We start from the raw sequence: 21,789 nt of genomic DNA, 5'->3' as shown, positions 1-21,789 counted from the left end.
ACAAGGTGTCTCCCATCATCACAATGTACTCTTAATCTAAGCGATCACCAGTGAGGCCACGGGAAGGTGCCAGGACCATTTGCTATGGGCACCTGGATGCTCATTTTGTGCTGTCCCAGCCCATGGGGTCTCTGCTCTTTACCCACCACCAGGTATTTTTGCAGGAGCATCCACGACTTGGTGCCACATGAGCGATCTGCCTTACCAAGACCACTGAGGAGACACGCTGTGTGCAGGGAGGACACCGAACCCTGCACGAGGGGTCACTCCATGCCTGCTCCTCCATGCTGTCCTCCCAGGCAGCTGGTCCCCAGCCAGCCCCGTCACGCTGACTCCCAGCCTGGCAGGGATGGGTAGCTCTTCCCCTACCTCCCCTCCTGCCACCCCAGGCACTGGACACTGCCTCCCACCACTCAAGTTCACCTGCACTGTCTGTTCTGGAGGAGGAGATGGAGATGCTACCAGCCCTTGGACCCAACATCTCTCTGGCCTTCCGCCTCACAGGCAGAGCAGCCGTCCTGACAAATCTGGCCTCTCCTTGCACTCACCACCTGACGTGGCAGCAACGGCCAAAATAGCTTCCAAACCCCGCTACCAGCATGGGTACCTCCCATCAGCATCGGCCTCAGCCTGTCCTAAAAGCAAGACCAGGCAGTCCCAGCCTGGTGTGATGTAACGACGCGTATTTGAGACTGCCCCAGGACTAGGTCTAACCACAGAGTGACTCCTGTGCTCGGCTGCGGCAGCAGCCAGCAGCAATGGGAAGGGACAGAGAGATGACCCCACAGGCAGGAGCTCTCTGCCCACCATGGTGAGGAGGGTCTCAGTTCCCCATCCCAAGACCAAGGCTCTGCATCAAGGCAGGGTAGACTTGTTCACCCTCCAGAAGAGGCCACCAGGCTGTCCTGGAGCAGCTTTGCTGTGTGAAGCCAGCACCACACAAAAAAAAGCACGGAATCGCAGAGATGTTGCTTGGAGGAATCCAAAGGATTGGTCCTCCGAGCAGGACCAGCACCAGCCCAGGAGATAACTCACCCCTCTTCTCTGCACAAGCCAAAACAAGCCCCAACGGTCACTAGACCAAAGCGACAATCACACAGCAAAGAGGTCCTGGTGAAGACAGCACCTAATCTCCGACCGCTAACAAAAAGAGCAGTTCTGAGGACACCGTGTACCCCAGTGCCCCGCTTGCCTTAAACGCCGAGATTAGAGAGCGCAGCGTGCAGAAGGTCAAGGCTAAGTGACGCTGATGCCTGGGACACATCCGAGCCACTCGGCAGTGAAACCAAGCCAAAACACACAGCAGGGCAGATAAAGCGAAGCCTCAATGTGGCCTGACCCTGCCCCAGCAGTACCAGGCTGCCTGTCCCACGGTGCAGCCGGCTGGCACGACACCCTGAGCCATGGGGGTGCTGGCAGAGGGAGGAGGGTGAGGACCTGCGGCATCCAGCCCCGTCAGAGCACAGTGGGATTCTGCTCCTCAAATGGGCTGGAGAAGAACCTCTCCAGTAAAAGGATGGGTCTTCAAATTAAAACCCCAAACACAGCACGTGGGAGAGGCAGAAAAGGAGTGTCACTGTGCCAGACACCTTTGCCTGTTGCCACCCAAACCCTTCTCCTTCCTAATGCTGGATGCTCCAAGGGAGGGTCCCCCTGTCCCCAAAGCTCCCCTGGCTTTGGCCAGCTGAGGTTCAGCACACAAGGGGCTGTCAAAATGCCAGTCCCATCCCACCCAGCACCATCCCAGCATGAGGAACAGGGACATCCTGCTCCGCGCTGCGCTGTGCCACGTTTGGGGATGGAGGGACCTTGCCAGGCTCTGCTCCCCGTCCCATACCGGTCACTGCTGCCTGCCCAGCCCTGCAGCTCCTCAGAGTCTCCTGCACGTGCTGAAACCCCGTGTCACACCTACCTGGAAGACAAGGCTACAATATTAATAAGCCCCATTTGGGAAACGAATAAGATCTGCTAATTAAGTTTACTCTCATTAAGCAAGAGGAAGAAAAGCAGAGCCACTGTGTTTGCCCGCACATGATCAGCAATAGCCATTGGTGGCGAGGTCAGGGAATAATCGGGGGATGTCACGGCAAAACCAGGCAATGCCACACTGCCTCGCCACGTGCTTCCTCCGCAGAGCTCCTGGCTGGGTGTAGGATGAGATTTGGAGGCTCAGTTCGGTTGTGAATATATTTAGGAGTCAGGAAGGAAGGTCTATGGCAATTTAATCTCAGTTGTTCTTGTATTTTATTCAGCTTTCTGGCATCTGCTGTTGCCACAAAACAATGGAGCACAATAAATAACAGCTGAACACTCATTGTTCTTCTCCACAACCGAATCCCAGAGCCTCCAATGCTCAAAAAATAAAATGATGATGCTGATATAAACGGCAAGTGAGAGTGAGCAATTAGACTGGAGCAGTCTAGCGGCTGCCTTGGAGGGACGGATGCGGGCAAAAATGTGGTTCTGCAGAAAAACACTTCCGTGATATAATTTCTGAAACATTAGGAAGCAGAGTAAATTAATACACACCGGCTCCCCTGCCAGCTAGGCTGCATGATCTTATTGCAGATTCTCTCCGGTAACGAACAATGATATCTCTATAATGTAACGTTTTACATTTGGAGGGCTCGATGCACGTTTCATTCCAGTCTTTATATCGGTTTTGGGGTCTTTTATATAGTTTGTTTGCTTTGTTTCTAAAAACAATTCGGCGACACATGGGAACACAGGAGTGTCTCTGTGCATAGCGAATTAATAAAAAAGAATCGCCGATGTCTTCTCTTTCTCTCATTCCTATAGACTGACTAGGATATTAAATTCCTGGGTGAGTCATTGAACGTTTTCCTGTCTTTCTTTTTACTCCTGCTGTAATAGCTTGCTTGGAGAGATTCCTGCATTGAACATTGTCCTTTGCATTCTCAAAGCACCCCTTGGGGGCTCAGCCATGTGAATTCTATTAGCCAGAACCCAGGAACCCCAGGGTACTCTACAAATGAAATAATTATAAACCTTAGATGCTCTTAGCAGCCCATCCTATCTCCAGACCAAACAAACCCCACTTCATTCACACCCTGCACCGTGTGCTGGAAAAGAAGCAGCGTTAGCCCCTTCTGACGGGGAAACTGAGGCATGGTGAGATGTGCGCATCTGCCTGCAGCCCTGAAGACAACCAACATCCGTGTCGGGACCAGCCTTTCCTCGCGTTGCCCTAAACCTCTGAACTTCTTTGGGGCAAACCGGCCGTTTACCAGGTAGCTGAGGTACCCGCAAGGCACGGAGCTGCGGTGCCCAGCGGGGCTCACCGCTCCCCGGGGTGGAACAGCACAGCCTGGCCAGCGTCAAAGTATTCGCGCAGCCGGGACTGAGCTCACGTCGTGGCCAACACACCCCAGCCCTGCTCCTCCTCCTGCTCCTCCTTATCTCCCTGTGTACCAGCCACGCTGCGCACACCCAGGCATCTCCCACGCAGCGGCTCCCCCTCCTCCAGAGCTCCTGGGGCCAGACAGGTGGACAACCCTTTCCTGCACCGCTTCCCGCTCCCCAGGCCCCAGAGTTTTCACTCCAGTATGTTCGCCGAGATGATAAAGACCCCCCTCAGCTGTAGGAAGCACGCAAGCACTTGCTGGGAATTATCTACAACGCCCAGTGTGGGCTGCGACGGGGCTCTCACCATTTTCAGTTTGTGCTGCTGTAGGATCTCGTCCAGGTTCTGCCTCTTCTTGTAGTTGAAGTAGAAGTTTTTGCACTGCGACACGGTCTTGGAGCCCACCATCCTGGCAATGGCCGACCAGTTCCGCCCATGCTCAAGGAGACCTGTGGTCAAGGAGGGAGAAAGGAGAAGGGTTTAACACCAGTTACGCTCGCACAAGGGCAGCACTGTCCATGCAGGATGGGAAACAACCTCCGCACAAGCCAAACTCCACAGGAACAATATGGTCACCAGCACCCGTCTGAATGGCTTCCTAGGCCAGGGGATGACCTACGAGAGCCTTTTTTTCTTTCCAAGGGGAAAAAAGGCACTATGCTGACCGCCTCCAGAACAAAATCCATCCCACAGCCCTTTCTTGGCCAGCCACCGCACAGTCAGGAGGGCGAACAGAGCTCCCTTCCCTTTGGGGTGGTTGCAGGAGGTGTTGCCATGCCCAGAAGAACTTGGGGCAGCAGCTCTTAGTCCCTGCCGTGAAGCAAATGCTCTCCCCACCCTCCTGTACCCCAGTGATGACTTCGACCGGGGTGACAAGGCAGTTCAGGGGGTTGGAGCAGAGTCCCGTGATGGATGGGGAGGACCAGCCCAGGCAGCAAAGCCCCGGTGATGTCCCGGGCTGGGAAGAGGCGCGCTGGGGGATTAGTGCTGATCACGAGCAAAAGCAGCTTCCCAGGTCAGGCACCACGCCAAGGGCCGGCCATCCTAGCCAGACAGAGCCATCCGAGCACGGGACTCCTGCCAGCACTGGGGCAACCCCGCAGGGTGGAGGAGGAGGAAGGAGCAAGTCAGCACCCCGTGTCCTTGCAGTCTCTGCAGGGGTGTCTGGGCACCCCCAGACCCACAGCTGGAGGTGGGAGTCACAACCGCAGCCCAGGGATGGGTGCAGCGGAACCCTGGTCCATCCACCCCAGGCTCCTGGAGGTGACCCAGGCGAGGACCAGGCTTCCTGGGAAACAAAACCTCGCAGCCCGCAATCCTTCCCGGCGTGTGGCTGGTCCTTCCCGTGGGGCCTGGTGGGGCCGGAACTGCCACCAGCCCACAGGACACTGCCAGCCGAGCTGGGACGGGTCAGTCCAGCTGGTTCTGCCTACATGACCACTGTCAAGCCAACAGCTCCCCACGTCCTCCCCTGTACCTTGTGTAGGATGCAGAACAGAGAGACTACGAGCCCAGGGGCACGGTACTGCCACAAAAGATGACTCCAAGATGAAAACCAGCAGGGAATGAACCTGCCAAGAGCATCTTCCTCTTTTGTTAGGGGTTTTTCTGCCCAGAATCCACCAACCACAGAGCCTGGGAACATCTCCGTCCTGCCCAAACCCCTCCCCGGCCGCTCTGACACCGTGGGGCTCAGGGGCCTGGGACCCACGGCAGCTGTGCCCCAGCCCGCCCCGCTGCCAACCTTCAGCCCAGCTGCTGCCACGTGTCACCTCCAAGCCCCAGTTTGGCCTTAAGGGCCAGCCTAACCTCTGCTTCACCCCCACAACAACCCCCCGGGACGGGCTGGTCTCAGCAATCACGGCCTGGGGGCCGCACCTCCGGCCAGGATCTGTGCGAGGTGAGGGCATGGCACAGGGGCTGTGGCTCTGTCTGCATTGAACAGATGGCACCACGTACCCCAGGACAGACAAAACCCCCCTCCCGGCTTCCCAGGTCCTGGAGAAAACCAGCCGTACCCAGCACGGCAGGAGTTAACATCCAGCCCGTGCCTGGATCCTGCCCCGTCCCAGCACCAGGGCTTATCGAATTGCATGCAAGGGGCAGGCATCACCCGGCGCTCAGCACTACAAAAGGCCCTGCCAAGCCAAGAAACAAGTCTGAGCTTTAACTCTGCAACTCCCAGCCTCGCTCCAGCCAAACCCACGACCTCTGTCACCCCGCTGGCACGCCGGGACTTTTTAAAAGTAATAATAAATTAAAAAAAAGAGGATGTCCGGCCACCAACCGTGAGAGATAACGAGCCGGGGCAGGAGTCCTCCCCCCCCAGTCGCTGCAGGGGAAAACAGGACAGTGCCCTGTGTCACAACATGTCCCCTGTGTCAACCCCATCGCTGCCCTCCAAAGCAAACAAGCGGCTGGGCCCCCTTTGCCCATCGCCGCGGCCAAGTGTGCCGGCCAGTGCCGGGGCCATTTGCTGCGCCCCCGCAAAGCCCCAGAACTCGAATGCTGGCACCAGTGTGCCAGTGAGCTCTGGTGCTCCGGTGGGGGAAGCCATGCCGTGCTGTCCAGTGGAGGGGAGCGAGACCTGGCACGGCGGAGCCCAGGGCCGGGGGGTGACGGCTGCCAGGGCGAGCGGTCCCCAGCATGGCACGACCTCTGCCAGCCGTGGCGATGCCAGCTCCTGGCTGCCCTGTCCCCTGCCCACCAGAGGAGCGTGCAGCTGGCCGGGCAGGTGGCCGCGGCCACGCTGGGCTCCCGAGGAGGAGGCCGCCCGCAGCCCCAGCCTGCAGGACCCGGCAGGGAGCCCAGCTGCCCTGCTCTTTACATTAAAACCAGAGCAAAACAGCAACACCTGCTTCCCCACGCCGGAATTATCCCCACGCGCTTGCGGAGGGACCAGCTGAGACACCCTGGGACGTGCTGCTGAGCCCTCAGCTCACCAGGCACCCCGGCTCGATGAGCTCAGCCCCCAGCCCCTGCACCCCCCAGCCTCCGCCCCGCGCTCCCCCGCACGCCTCGGCACCCCACGGCCCTTCGTTCCGCAGCGCCACTGAAACTATGACTAACCGAGTTATCAGATCTTAACGAAGGCTTCGCTCCCTGGCTTGGGGCGGGGGCTCGGGGCGCAGGGTCTGCCCGCAGCCACACGCAACCCTGAGGTTAACCCCGTCCTCCGGACCCCACTGCCGGACTTACGTGCTCCGGCTCCAACGGGCAAGGAGCACGCCCGGAGCGTGCAGTGGGCGAGCTGGGGAGGACACGGGCGTCGGGGCACTTCTTCAGAGCCCCCCCGGGCACGGCAGCCCGCTGCAAAGTACTGCGAGTGCTCCGCTCACACCCTCCCCACGCATTCTGCTTTCGCTCCCTCGCAGCAGCTGGAGACGGAGAAGAAAGCAAAGCCGGTTCCTTAAATCCTGGGGGCGAGAGGATTTCAGAGCCATGGGCGGCCAGGAGCGGCGAGCGAGCGGGCACCGAGGCTGGAAACCAGGTCACAGGCGGGAGGCTCCTGACGGCGATGGCAGAAGTTGGTGGGAACACATGCCCCGGCCCCAGCTCTCTTCCCTCCAGCGGGGCCGGGCAGCGATCGGCGTCCTCCGCGCTGCTCCCGCTCGCTCGCCGGAGCTTTCCAGCCGCGGTTGTTAAGGTGGATGGAAGCGCCTCCAGGATCTTCTCCCCTACCTCACCTCCTCGCTCGGCAGCTCAGGGCTACGGGGAGGCTGTGCAGTTTCAGGAGATGCCAGACGTCGCCAAGAAATAATAATAATTTTAAAAAAAAAAAAAAAATGAAGGCAGGAGAAAGGCGAAGGGGAGGGAGCAGCCGACCGCGCGCCGCAGCTCCGCTCCTGCCAGCCCGGGGACGGGGAGCCGGGGCCGTCGGTACGTGGCGGAGCAGCGCGAGAGCTCTGATCTGTTCCTCTGGCTGACCCGGGGCTCGTTGCAGCTGAATGTGACCTCTAGACAGAGCATTAATAACGAACGTGGCGCTGACCCAAGCTGACAAGGGGTGCGGCCGCTTGGCACCCGCTCCCGCCCTCCCTCTCTCTCACTTTCTGTCTCCCTCGCTCTCGTCTGAATGTCAGCGGCGAGGGGGAGGGATCCGGGAAAACAAAGCTTGGCTAAGAGTTTCCTCCGCTCTCAAGTGAATCAAAGGCGCTTTTCTTCGGGGAGGTGCACAGCAGCGAGCCCAGCGCCGCGCCGGTGCGATGCCGCGGCACCCCGGCACCCCTCGGCCCCGCGGAGGAGGGATGGGGAGAGCTTTGGCATCGGTCGCGCTCCGCGTGGGCGGCCGGGGGCCTCTGCTCCGGTACCAGCGAGAGGAGGCTGTGAGGAAGAGGAGCCCCGGGAGCGCGGCAGCGTGCACTTGGTGTTTGGGAGTGCGGAGGAGAAACCCGGGGGGCGGGCGAGGGCCGTCAGCTCACACCCCCTCGGCTCTCGGCAGCTGCGGGTTCTACCGGAGCCGTTCCAAGGCTCTCCGGCACGGCTGCCCTGCTCCACCCAGGGCTCGGCGAGGGCGGAGGGAGCCCGTAAAAGGTCCCTTAATGGGAGCTTGCGTGGATTAACAGATCAAGGTTACAGGGGAAAAACGAAGTGATCTCATTCCCCTACGCCCGACGGTACCTGGTGTGATCCTCCAGCCCCTCTCGCACCCACGCTCCCTCCTGGGAGCAGGCATGGAGGCGGTTCTGGCTACGGCACCGCCAAAACGTGCCATAACCCCATCCTGGAGAAAGACCAACACTACGGAGTCACCGACATCACCCGAGGCATCCCGAAAGCGTGGCCGGCATCACCGAGCTGCACTAGCACACCGCAGCGCTGCCTTCCCCCGCAGGCAGGAAGGCACCGAGGCCCAGGGAAGGTAACTCCTCCAGGTCCGCAGAGCCAGGGGGTGGCAGAGCCGGGTGATGCTCACCCTTCCTCGGGAAGCCGACGTGGGGACCAGCCCACCACGCTCCCACTGGACCTCTCCGAGCGTGTCTCTGACGTGCCCCACGGCTACGAGGGAGCTCCCCAGCAGCCTTCACGCCCACCGTGCCACCTCTCCGGAGGAACGAGGTGCCACCAAACGAGGTGCGTGTATGGAGTGGGGACCCCCGGCCAGCTCAGCTCCGGTGCCTCTACCCACTCCGCTGGCCCCGGCTGGGGACCCTCAGCTCCCAGGTGTCCCCTTCGGAGGAGCCGGTCGCTGGACCATTGCCTCAACCTGCTGCAAAAACGTCCACTCCGTGCCCTGACCACGGGCCTGCCCGGCTCTTCTCCTCCTACCACAACCCTCCTTTTTGCGCCATGTCCCCATCCTCTGAGCCTGCCCGACCACTGGCAGGGGACAGGAAGGCTCCCTGCTCCCCAAGAGGTGCCAGCCCCTCCGGTCCGGCTGGGGAAACTCGCATCTCCAGCGCACGGCCATGAGTCCACACGCAGCAGCCGCTCCCTGTGGGCCCAGCTCTCTCCCTTCACCTGGTTCGGGTATTATTCCTCCTCCCTTATTGTTGAAAAAGTAACACTCAAAATTAAAATGAAGGCTGTAAATTATAGCAATTACCCAGCAGTTCTCCCTGACAGGCCTTTTTGTGCTTCACTCGCTGACACTCACTAAGCAAATCCTCACAGTTTGCTCCTACGTGCTCCAGAAACGTTCAGCCGACGGCGGCAGAAAGCTCAGCTCCGGGGGCACGGCGGGCAGCGGCGACGGGCACTGCCCGGGGTAACGCCTTGGCCAAAGGGCAGCAAAGCCCCAGCCTGGGACGGGACCCACAGCCAACCACAGCCTCTGCCAGGGCCAGCGTGGCCACTTCACGCCCTGGATGTGGTTCTGCCCTCGTGACACTTCATCTGCCTCATCCCAATAATTCCCACGTTGCTTCATATGAACTTCACGGCAAGCGGGCGGCTCGCTCGGAGCGGGCGGGTGCCAGTGCTCTGGCTACGGGAGCCAGGGATGCGCAGGCTGGGCTGCCCTTGCACCCAGCCTGGATGGAGGGCACCCGGGGGGGGACCCCAATGCACTTCCCACCCCAGGACCAGCAAGACAGACAACATGCAGCAACTGGCACGGGCTGCAAACCAGCTTCTCCAAGCCCACATTTACTACCACCAGTAGGTTTTTACAGCAGTAAGAGTCTGCCCAGAGAGGGGAAGGCTCCAGCACGAGCACAGGGGAGATGAAGGGAGGAAGGCACAGAGCTGCCGGCTTCCCAGCATCGCCTGGCAGGGAGAAGTGATGGAGGAAAACGCAAACACCCGCAGACCTACCTCTCCCCGCCCTTCAGCCAGTGGCTCCTCAGAAATAACACTGCAAACCCACATTAGGGTTGGAGGAGTGCACGCTCACACACGTGTTTACACACTCGCTCGGGCTCCCGCAGGATCCTGCGCAGCGAGAGCACGCTGAAAGGCGGCCGCCTTCACAAGGCCACGGGAGACGGCCGGCTTCTGCCGTGGGCTTTCGTGTCAGTGCGTTTGGCTGTATGTTAATTTGAAGAAACCAGTATTTAAAAAAAATCCCATTTTTTAGTTTTGTGGACAGAATGGCACTGGGGAAAAAAAAATCGTTCAGGTTAGTCCAAAAGTCATCTCACTTTCTGAGCTGGTTGTTGGCAGAACTGATAATCAGCTGTGAAAGAATACCCCGAAAGAAGAGGGAAACATTTCACATCTACCTAAAATGAACTGTTCAGGAGTCTGCATAGGTTATTTCACTCTCTGACATCAGCCTTTTACATTTGTGCCCAACTCTCCTCTGCCGACTCCATCCCCTCAGCCTGGGAAAAGGCACGAAGAGCTCCAGCTCGGCTCTGCCCCGAGGGCAAGGAGCGAAGAGCCTCAGCAGGTTGTGGGAGGACCTCAGGTGAGCCTGACACTGACACTGCCATTTCCACGCCGCCTCTTTTCAAAGAACAAAACCACTTGTTAGACGCCCGGGGGAAAACCCAGAGCCGGGGCGAGAACAGATACCAGACTGTGCGGAGTGACGAAGGTCACGCCGCAGCCTCCCGGGTCACGGGGTTCAGCTCCAGCGCCGTGGGGCTGCGATGCCGGCAAAACTCGGCAGAGGGGCTGGGGGGACATAAACCCACCCGGCTGCTCCGGGCCAGCTCTCGCCCGCTGCTCGCAACCTCCCTTCCAGCCTACCTTTACCTCCTGCCTGCGTGGGCTCCTGCCAGCGGGCTCCCCGCTACCCAAACATCGCCTTTTAAGGAGCAGCCCCGTCCTGCTGCTGGGAGCCTCCCACCCTGCCCGGCAGCAAAGCCAGGCAGAGCAGCGGGTGCTGCCCGCTCAGGGAAGGGGGGAAACCCTCGAGCAGCTCTGGTTAACCAAAACCTCCTGCTTTTAGGATCACAGCCGTGGTGCGACGAGGCGGTATCAGAAAGACGTGCTGCCCCATAACTGCGCCGATCTCCGCACGTTCTGACAGACTCCTGAATCAAAGTTTATGGCGTAATAAAAGCGTCGTTAAGCAAGAACTTTCCTCTCGCTCAGTTTTCGTTCCCCTAGTTAACTTTAATAACACAGTACTCCCCTTTAGTGTCTCTCCCAGCAGACACAGTCCTGCCTTCTCCTGCTTGGAAACTTTCCGTGTGGCTCCAGAGCCGAGCAGATGACTTGGGCGTCTCACTGTCCCAGGGCTGTTTTCTCATCCCTCCCTGAGCAGAAATGACACGGGGTTTCACACCACGCACAAAAAAAACGGGGGTGGATGGCAAGGCCAGGCTGATCTCCCAGCCGGCGGGTGCTGGGAGCAGAGGTCACCATCCCCGTTTGCCCAAGCACCCCGGGTGTTAGGGCTGACTTTCCGTAGCACTCGCATCTCGCTTGTTTAACTCCCTGAACCAGCTGGCTGTGGGCTCAGACTGGTACCAGTACGGGGGAAGAGCGTGGCTGGGGCGACCAGGTCCCTGCGGTGAGGAGGATGGTGCCTGTATCTCCGAGCCCGACCCGAGCCGGGTGCCCGCCGCCTCCTCCGCCCCTGCCCAGCCGTGCCACAGCGGGCTCTGCCACCTCCAGCCTCTGCGGTTACCTCCAGAGATTCGCAGCCGCTGCGAGGCGGAAACCCCCACCGCGCCGGTCCCTGGAAATGCCAAACGGAGCCACTTCGAAGCATTACAGTGGCTACTTCCTGGCAAAGGGGAATTTGGCTTCTCTGTAGAAGTCTGGTGTTGCAATCTCAGTTTCCCAGGTTGTAACGGAGGGGAAGACATCAGCCATCGGGCTTTACACCAGCAAATCTCCCCGCCCCGTCCTGGCCCCCGGGCTGGAATAACGCTACGTGCTCCCACGCTTCATCCTTCCTCCACGCAGGCTTTGGCAGCTGGTTTTAAGACTCCTTAAGCGCACCTCCAGCATCCAGCATAAAACAGCAAGAGGCACTTTTTAACGACCAGATGCAATCTCCAAAACAAAGCGGCGCTCGGAAAAGATCCCTCCAACGACCCTCCCCTGCTCAGCACCTGCTCGCCCCATTACCTGGCCCTGAGCCAGTTTGCTTGATGAAAGTCTATCTATTAAGTTTCGTGTCCATAGAGAGCCCCGCTCGGCAACACACAGGATTGGCACCGGGCTGTAAAGGGGGTTGGAACAGCTTAAAGGCGAGTGAGCCAAACACTTTGGGATATTCACAGGCAAAGCAATCCAAGCCCACAGCTCCCACCGGCACCTGGGCAGCCGGCGCTTCACGATGTGTAATCACTGTCCCGGCAGCAGGTGCATTCTCCAAGCAGAGCCCAACCCGCTGCAACACGCCAGTTTGCGTCCGCCATCCCCAAACAGCGCTCGTTGCCATTTTAATTTCCCATTTACAATCCTCACCGGGCCAGGAGAGTCGGCAGCGATGCAAATGGGATGCACGGGCCGGGGACGTGAGCTCGACAGCCCGTCGACAGGACGCGACTTTGGCAAAACAATATTAAAGCGGCGAAAGAGCTGGCGCAGGAGCGGCCCGAGGAGGGGGAAGTGGCAAGAAGGGCTGTGCTACACTCAGCGCTTTTTAAAAACGGTCTCAGCAAAGGCTCTGAATCAGCGCCAGGATGTGAAGGCACCCCGCGCCGCCTGCAGCCCCAGCTCTCGCGAGCTCCCTGACACGTGGCTGCGCAGTGCCGGGGTTCACCATCCTCCCCCTAAATCCCAGAGCTTCGAACGCACGCAAACGCTCGCGGCGTGTCTGGAACAGATTGCGCCGACAGCACGAACCTCCAGAGCGCGGCGCGAAGCTGCGCCTCACACCACAGGCACCAGAAGGTGCAAAAAGCAACAGGCGAAGCATCTTCCCCCTTTCCTACGGCCGGCTCCTGCCTCGGGGACAAGCGTGGGCTCCGTGTGCAGCCCAGATGACCCTGGTGTCAGCACAGCTCCCAGGGCCAGAGAGGCCGAGCACACTCCCCCCGCCACCACCTGCCTCCCTGAAACCCCCCACCGAGGCTTGCCGGGAACAGACCAGCACCGAGACGGGCAGAATGCAGCCCCACAGCTCAGGGCCCACCACCCTGCGCCCACTCCAGTGGTCACGCACCGTCCGTCCCCAGTTGCTGGGTTAGCCCCAGCAGAGCCAACAGGACAAAGAAAATGAGCGACTGACCTTTTTTAGCCGTCTCCATCTCCTCTTCGGTCCAGCGAGAGCTTTCGTTCATCTCCAGGGAAGCTGGGAAGGAGGAAGAAAAGGAGAGCAGTCAGCTGTGAGCGGGTCCCAGCACGCCCAGTGAGCTCAGAGGAGATGCCCAAACGCCCCAACCCTGTCCCGCAGCCTGTTCTCGGAGACACAACAGAACACCATGCAGTGAAAAGTGCTTCTGTGAAGAGGGCTGTCACCGTGCAGGCTCTCAGGGCTTTTCCATGCCACGGTAACCCATGCACAGCATCCCCCCAGGATGCGTCTCGGTGATGCCAAACCTCTAGTTTGGGACTGCAAGCGAAGGCAGATGGCGTGAGGGTGGCAGCAGATTTCCTGCTGATTTGGTGCCACGCGCTCTGACCCGCCAACAACAGGTACCCAAGATGGAGCCAGCTCCGGCTGTGTGCTTTGGAGGTGGCAGACGCAGGGTGGGAGCGTCACCCTCGGCGGAGACACGGCGTCACCTTAGTGGTGACTTTGGTCGACCGCATCTGCCAAGGGAGTTGGCCGTGCTTGACCCTGAGCTCCCTCAGTGCCATCATTGGGCTCGCGGACATCTCAGAGCCACTTCCAGCAACGCCGGGGGCTCGCCCAGAGCAGTGCCCATCGCAGGGGACGCGCTGCTCCGGCCAGGACAGGTGTCAGCACCTGATGCTCCCCCTCTCCCCCACCCCAGGCACGGTGCCGGGGACACCAAGGTCCTGCATAAAGCCTCCACTGTGCAACAGCCCTGCTGGCAGCCTGGCACTAGAGCAAACCCTACAATAACAAACCAGGGTGTGAGTCAGAGACAAAAAACAACTCGGTAAGGAAACAGATTTCCGGCTCGGGCTGCCAAGGGGTTATTACTCTAAACAACAGGCAAAGCACTATTTCAACAGCGATGAGAGATGTTTTGACAGTGTCCTTTTAAAATGGAAAACAGACTGATAGGTCCAGGATTAAGGATAGGGGCGAGAAGAGAAGGAAGCGTCTTCCAAGAAGCTCTACAAGAAGCTGAGACCCCGCAGGAGGACGATGCAGGCTCCGATGCCCACGGCACTGGGCAAAGGAACCTCCTTCACCGCCGGCTGAGCACAACTGCAGGTGTCACCTCCTGGAAGTGCCGCCCCCAGAAATGCCATCCCCCCGCCGGGCTGCTGGCCAAGGAGGAGGGAAGCCAATACCTTGCCGCTTCCCCCAGCCGCGGGAGAGCCGGGGCTGCCGCGCTCACTTACGTAAACGCGAGCGTCCCCGACGCGCCGCGCGAGGCCCTGGGCTCAGCGTGGGGACGGCTGTTATTGTATGGCAAAGAAATGTCAAAGAAACGGCCTGTTTGGGCTGATTAATGGCATTCACTGAGGTTGTGCAGTTATGAAACAGATGCCTACGGGGAGCTCCGGCACACTGCAGTTAAACCACAATACGGTTTTGTGTTGTTTTTTAATGTCCAATTGGTATTTAAAATGCAATAACTTTCTTAGCCAACCTAAATTAAAGCACTATTGGAGAGATAGAGTGAAACCAATTGCTCAGCTATGTCACTGGAATCGATCCATTCCCTTTTCCCAATCTAACACCATCTAAAGCCTTTTCCCCATGTTTGCAGCGAAGTTTATCGAGGACTCTGATGCCGGGATTGGAAAAAAAAAAATCCCACCTAAGTTCCTGGCATTATCCGCTGCTTCTTTGCAGCGTTGCTTAACAAGTTCGAGAGAGAAAGCAGGGCTCCGTTGTGCCGGGAACTATTTATATCGCCTGGATGGAAACAGAGCGCTCGCAATCAAGGCTTCAGCCAGTTGTCAGCAGAGGAACGGGGAGGCGAAACACCTCGGGGTGATTTATAGCACATGGAACAGAACAAGCGAGAAACTGCAGAGCAAGGAAACCGAGAGGAGTCACCCTGCTTTTATTTTTACTTGCCTTAGGTAGCACCGTAATAATTTTGTACTTGATAGAGTACAAAATAGAGGAAAATCAGCCAAGTTCCTTGATGCATTGGCTTCTTCAAGTCAATATATGAGCAGCGTCCCAGGGTGATCGCTACCGGTGCTGCAGGTGAGAGAGGCAGATGCACCCGACCACGGGGCTGTGGATGCTGCCGTGAGTTCCCGTCCAGCCCGAGGCAGGCGCGGCAGCACCGCAGGGCTCCGGCCGCTGCCATGGTCCCTGGGTGCCCGTTACGGGTAGCACACTTTGCCTCACCCACCTCGCTCTGAAGCTGCTCCCAGCCTCTTCCCGCTGCGCTCAGCCGCCCTGCAGCCTTGTGCAAGCAGCATGGGGAGGAAAACACTGACCCCCGCGCCTGGCCAGCTATGGACGGGGAAGACGAGCAGGGGCACCGGGGACCAACGTGGGAAATGCTGCTTTTTGTGCAGAACAAGCCCCAGCTGTGGGGCACAGTGTGACTGTAGCTGGGGGGGAGGCTCCTGAGCAGCTGTAACCCGCTGCCTCCTCACCATGTCCTTCAGCTGCAGAGATGAGGAAGGGACCAGCCCAATTCCCAAGGCCAGGGGGTCACAAACCCTGCAGGCTGCAGCTGCTCGAGGGCCAGGCAAATTTGAAAACAGAGAGGGCAGAACTGGCAGAGACCCAGGCAAGCCCAGCAGGGCAGAGCAGGGTCCTGCACAGAGCTTGAGGGTACTCGAAGCCCGAGCCGCCGCAGAGGGAAACACACTGCCAGGTGCAAGAGGTGCACGAGCCATGAACCCAGCCAACGTGCTGCTAAAAATGACAGCTTCCCTTTTTGTCTGTTGCAATACTTTCCCTCTGAGGCCATAAAACCCACTAACGCTCAGCCAGGACAACCCAGGCTTGCAAATGCCTCCACTTGATCCGGGTGAACCACGCTGGATAATTCATGGGATAGAGAAACCTCATTGCTGCCCCCCTCAAAAAGGAAGGTTTCATGAAGGAAAACCCTCCTCTGTGAGCAGGGGGCAGAGCAGGGTGATGTCTCACCCCAGCAGGGACGCCCCAAAAGCCTGGCCGAGGTCCGCCCATCGCTACTACCTACCCAGCTCGGCGCTCTGCTGCGGGGCGGCCGCCTCCTCGTTGTTGGCTTCGTTGGCCATGGAGCGGGTGATGCGGCCTTTGCGCCTGCCCTGGCTGTTGGCGGTTTTGCGACCTTTGGAGGTGACAGTTTCCTTCTCATCGTTGTCTTCCCCGGACGTGTCGTCGTTCTTGTCCCTGCAAAATCAGGGAGCAAAGAAAAAACGTTGTTGGGTTGGCCTGATTTTTAGGTCAAGCAATTATTTCTCTGCACGTGTTTGGGGATGTTGGTTTTGGTTTTTTTTTTTGTTGGTCTTTTGGGGGGGCAGGTCTGCATTTTTTTTTGCACACGCAGGCTCTTTTCCTGGCTGGGAGCGGGCTGGATTGGCGGCGGGGTGATTTGCAGTGGGGTTTTCTTTCTGCAGCTGGCTGCAGCTCCACCACCAAGTGCACGCAGAGACCTGACAGAGACAGGTTTAATACCAGACCATTCAAATTCATCCCTGCCTCCTCCTCATTTATCTTCCTGAAAGGGACCTGCTGGTAAATGTCTTCACAGCCTAGATATAATGAAGCCAGATGTTCTTTTAAACCCAGTATTAAGCCCATTACAGATAGCTAGCGGTCTGCGTGCCAGCCTTTCCCCGCCACGGCTCCGACGCTCCCCGCTCGGCGCGAGGGAGTCAGGGCTGGCTGAAGCCCTTCATCGGGGAGCACTCACGTTGACACTGATAATGCCAAAGGTGAAGTGCCCAGATCGCTCCTCTGACTCCACAGGCGCTTGCAACAACAAAACAAGAGGGAGGATCAGAGGGACCTTGGAGGTTGATTGAGTTTATATTAAAAAAAAGTGTATCGGAGACGCTTTCCCAGTTAGGGAGCAGCAGGAAGAGGAATGAAGAGGAGAGCAGGCTCTGCCCTTCCCTCCCTGCGGAGGAGGTGAGGTGGGCACGCATGGTCTTGTACGGGGTCAGGCAGCCCTGGACCATGCCGTGTCCCACCGCTGCATCCCAGTGCCTCATGCCACCACACATCCCACCACTGCATCCCCAGCCTGGTGCCCAGCCCTCGCTGGAGATGGCAGTGAGCCAGGCAGGGAGGGGTGTCCTTACTTGGTCAGTTCTTCTTTGTCGTTTTCTGTTTCCTGCTTGTCTTCCTCCTTCTCTCCCTCCTTCTCCTTTTCTTTCTCTTTTTCATCTTTCTCCTCTTGGCTGCTCCGGGGCATTTGCTGCTGCTGCTGCAAAACAAGGGACGTAAAACAAAACAAACCCTGAGTGCTGAGGCGGATACACCGCAGCACCTGGGCCAACCTAAACAAACGCGGCGGAACAAAGCTGGGGGGCGAGCGGCCAAGGGGAAAGGCTGTGGGCAGAGGAGACAGGCAGAGTGGTGACAGAGGTCACGGGGAGATCAGAGGTAAGTTGGGCTCAGGAATGGCAGCCGCGCTCTGGCTCCCGTTCCAGGCAGCGGGACAGCCCCTGTGTCGCCCCCAGGGTCGCAGCAAGCAGGGCCCCGGCCCAGGGGAAGGCAGGCAGGTGAGCACAGCCCCTCTGTTCCCTGCAGATGACAGCTGAGCAACGTTGGTCATGATCTGCAGCCAGTGGGATGCGTTTTGCTGGAACACGAAGGAGACAGGGGCACCAGAGATGCCCTGAGGCTCAGTGATACCAACGCTGGGATTTTTTCCCAAGCATCTGACGTGGCCCACGGGGAAAGTTTATGGCCCCGTATCACTAAGGGAAGATGCCCGGCTCCCTGCCCCGCTCCGTACTGCCGGGCACCCTTGGTGGAGGCCGTGCACCCAACGGCCCCAACGCCGCTGCCGTCGCTGGGACCGAAGGCGCCGCGGTACCCGAGGGAGAGACACGGCGATTATAATAGTTCTGGATTTTGTTTCAACAGCTGCAGGAAGGAGGATGCTGGGGAGGCCTGGTTCCCCTGACCTCCCTTCCCTCTGGCGACCGGCAAACGAGAGGCATTTCATAGAGGAGTAGAAATTAGAGACGGAAATGATTTATTAAACCATCCTGCTCCTGGCTAATGCAAGGCTGCTCGCTCCAGGAAACCCACCCGGGCTTGCCTGGCCCCTGCCCAAGCTGCAGGGAAAGGGTTTGGTGATATAACGGGGTGGAAAATTGCCTTAAAGTGGATTTATCAACAGAAAATACGATCCCAGGTGGCCTGGTCTGGCTGGCTCGCAGCCGTTCAGCAAGCGCAGATGAGGTGTGACCATGTCCCTCGAGCCAGCAGGACTGGCCTGTCCCCGACCTGCCTCGAACACGGGTGTCCCTGCAGCAGCGGCACAGGGTGCGAGCGAAACCCTCTGCCCCCACGGGCTGGTGCTAAAACGAGATGTGTGGAGCTGTCAAAACGGCCTTTGGAGCAGGTTAACAAAAGAGCTTCTGATTCTTTCAGAATCCTTAAAACGCGGGTGCTGCCACCACCAAAACCCCGTGGGCTTTCAACTCCTTGTACACGGGGAGGCAGCCCCCAGGGCCGGCGCCGTGGGATGCGAGGCTGGGAGGATCCAGGGCACGGGGCACAGCTGGGATGGGCACTCGGTCACTTAAGATTTTCCAAAGTCCATAAAGCTCTAAGGCTTGGGGATGGGCTGTCTCCTGTGGCGACTGGCCAAGGACCAGCGCTGTACCCGCCATGCCAGGCACTGCCCTCGCCAGCCCCCAGCCCTGGGGAGAGGGAGGGGGGCACCCAGCAGGTCTGCCGAGACCGGGAGGCGGGCAAGAGGGAGCAAGGGACATCTGTCACACACATTTCCCCAGCGCTGCCCTGAACTCTCTGACTCCCTGAGTCACCCATGGTGAACCCGCGCCGGGTTCACCCCAGCCCAACACCCACGAGGCGAGGGCTGGGAGCTCCGCGGGCCGGGCGGGAGCAGGGTGGGCTCTGCCCCAGCCCCAGCCATCACCACCCACCCGTGCTCCCTCCCCCAAGCTCTCGGGCAAGGGAGGGTGGCCCAGGTGAGTTTCGCAGTATTTCTACCACCCCTTTGTGAATATTTTCTTTTGAAGGATGAGGGAAACCCTGCATCCCGGGGATCCCAGCTCCCTGGGTGTAAACCCAGCTCTCCTCCAGCTGCCCCAACGTCAGGCTGGCGCGGGCTCCCAAGGGAAGCTTCAGCATCATCTCGTCTCCGTGCTTGTTCAAACCAGGGGGCTGTCACCCGAGCAGTCATTGCAGCTCTTCCCCAGAGAAACAGCCTGGGACGGCGGCGATGCCAACGAGCTCCCTGTGCCCGCCTGCTAAAGCAGGGGTGGGAAGGCAGGGAGAGGTGTGAGCGGCCATGGAGGCTCACGCTGCAACACAGGCACTTCCCCGGAGAGACGTCTGCCACGCTCCGGCATGACGAGGACAGGCAAACCCCGGTGACCCGGCTGCAGTGGGTCACTGTGCAGCCCTCTCATCCGGGAGGTCTCAAGCCCAGCTTGGTGGGACATGAAATCCAGGCTTCTCCCACCGCAGAGGAGATCCCGATCCAAGGATGCCCTCTAGTGATTGCCCTGCTCCGGCCACGGCAGGGTGCCGGGTGCCAGGAGCGAGGGCACAGCGGGACGGGATGGGATGGCTCTCGCCTGACAGCCCTCTCCCACCAGGATGAATCGCATGAATCGGGCCACGTTGTCAGCACAAGGCCATGGTGGGGAAAACTGTCCCCTGCTCTACCAGCAGCTGTGTTCATGCCTTCATTTGAAGAAGGCTCCTGGCCAAATGCTGCTTTGAACCCCGCAAGCACGCGGTGACGGCTTATCTCCTGTGCTAGGGCTGGGCTGCACAGCGGGGTACCCTCCAACACCCCAGGAAGGACCTCTGGGCATGGCCACGCTCACAAATGCCACCTTACGTCCCATCCCACCCGGCGGTCCATGCTGGGCTGGAGGCTGCGGGGCTGGCTGAAGCACCCCGAGCCCTGGGGGGGAGCGGTGGGCACCCCGGGTCCCAAACGAAGCCATGTAAGAGCTCAGCTACAATCGGCGTGCAGAGAAAGGAGGTGGGACACCCCCCTGGGGACCGACCACAGCGGCCACCTTGGCCCATCCATGCTATGTGCTCTACCCCAAACCTCAGACCGGCCGGCATCAGAGCCGGACCACGGCAAGGCCCCACACCGGGAACCCCCGAGCCGGATGGTCCCCGTCCTGGCTGCCCCCGCGGTGTGCCGGGAGGCTATTCTTAGTGCTGGACACGGCCCAGCTGTGGATGATTCAAGGGACGGGACGCCATCCCAAAGCGTGACAGGCCAGGAAATGCTTCCCCAATGACCAGCCGATGTTTCCCTCTGACTCACGCCGCCCCGGTTAGGGCCTGGCAGGTGGGTCAGCTCTCTGCGGACGTGCCAAAGGCCGCCACCACAACTGCTCAGCTCCCGGAGAGCTTAAACCTCTCTCCACCTACATCCCTCCCCCCCTGGGGATGAGGCACCCCAGAGCCCAGGGGCAAAGCAGGTACGTGCTCCCCACCTTGCACAAGAGGGTGAAGGGATGTGCCCGAGGCCAGGGAAGATGCCTGTGGCAGAGGGCAGGGCTGTCCCTCCGGTCCCTCCCTCCCAGGTCAGATGCCCTAACTGCCGCACCGCCCTTCCTCCTCAGCATTGCTGCTGCTTGTTTCTGCTACCGACACATCCTGTTTATTTAAAAAAGCCCCAGGACGAAATCGCACATGGGGACGCGTGAGCAAGAGGCCGATACTGCTCCGAGCCCACCGGGACGGGCAGCCTCCTTCCCCGGGTGCTCCCCATGAGCTGCTCCGTAATGACAAACATCTGCTCACCTCTACCCCTGCTCCCCACCAGCCCCGGAGCAGCTGGAGAGGAGCAGAGCGCTGCCAGCCCTCCCGGGAACCGGCCAGCCCCGCGCCGGGGCCCGCAGGCAGGCACGCGTGCTCGCCCCAGCGCCCGGCTCACCCTGCCCGGCCAGCTCCATCGGGCTGGCACGTCATGAGGAATCCAGCTGCTCTAAAGCTCCAGCTCCAAACGCACTTTTGGGGGACCCCAAGTTCCAGGTAGGTCCCGGACACCAAAACATTGGCCCTGTTGAGAACCAACTGACTCGCTACACGTCCCGGCAGCGGGTCTGGCTGGGAGAAAGCCCCGGCGAGGAAGAGGTGCAGCTCCTCCCACTCTGTTTACTTCCTCCGCCGAGGCACTGCCTGCTTCTGGAAGCGGGACAGGAGGGCCCGAGGAGGTGGGGGAAGCAGCTCCCCACCTTCGCCCTCCCCAGCCCCGACAAGACGCCCTGCCGCCTTGCCTCAGAGACCGTGACACCACCCAGAAACCCCTTCCCAGCCGGCGGCGTGTCCCCTGCCTCCGAAGCACCCTGCTCGCACGCTCCCCGCAGCTCCGGCCCCTCATCTCCCCCCAAGTCACTCACCTCCCCGCTCCCCGGCTCCCGCGAGCGGCCGGTCCCCGACAGCCCCATGGCCGGCTCCCGGCCCCCGCTCAGCGCCCAGCCATCCGGGCGCGCTGTGCCTTACGTTCTCCGGCTCTGAAGGCTTCCTGACGATTTGCATAGTTAAGCCGTAAACTAACCACAACATTCCTCTTATGATTTTGCAATCTGCTGGAATAACGTGGTCGCTCTAAGTCGAGTCGATGAATCATCATCTATAAACCACAGCTCTCGTCACCGGGGCTCTCAGTGCTGGCTGCAGCCAGCGTGATTAAGCCACCACGATGCCAAGCTTAACCTACGGCGCGGGGCTATTTATTTTCCAAACTCACAAACCTCCAGAAAACGACTGCTCCTGCCTTCCCCATCCCCTCCGTGGCGAGATATGCCAGGCTACGGCAGGGGACCGGGGACACCGAACCCTCCCTCACTGCCCACAGGCATCC

The 21,789-nt window shown here is 59.6% G+C and overlaps 1 protein-coding gene across 11 annotated transcripts in view; it reads right to left on the bottom strand.

The window, feature by feature from the left end:
* The window catches only part of NCOR2 (nuclear receptor corepressor 2), a 240,334-nt gene that overhangs the window by 44,229 nt on the left and 174,316 nt on the right, over positions 1-21,789 (bottom strand). For 9 of the 11 annotated variants that reach the window (XM_068412732.1, XM_068412731.1, XM_068412739.1 and 6 more), the window contains 4 exons: positions 17,054-17,178; positions 15,967-16,139; positions 12,939-13,001; positions 3,671-3,813 (listed from right to left, as the gene is read on the bottom strand). In XM_068412732.1, the coding sequence (XP_068268833.1) occupies positions 3,671-3,813; positions 12,939-13,001; positions 15,967-16,139; positions 17,054-17,178 (504 nt within the window). The remainder of the gene's footprint in view (positions 1-3,670; positions 3,814-12,938; positions 13,002-15,966; positions 16,140-17,053; positions 17,179-21,789) is intronic. The other 2 variants (XM_068412740.1, XM_068412734.1) reach the window with 1 other exon arrangement.

The sequence above is a fragment of the Nyctibius grandis genome, chromosome 14 (assembly GCF_013368605.1).
Source record: "Nyctibius grandis isolate bNycGra1 chromosome 14, bNycGra1.pri, whole genome shotgun sequence".
Lineage (NCBI taxonomy): Eukaryota > Metazoa > Chordata > Aves > Nyctibiiformes > Nyctibiidae > Nyctibius > Nyctibius grandis.
The sequence above is the reverse complement of the archived record's forward strand: the minus strand, read 5'-3'. Positions and strand labels throughout refer to the sequence as shown.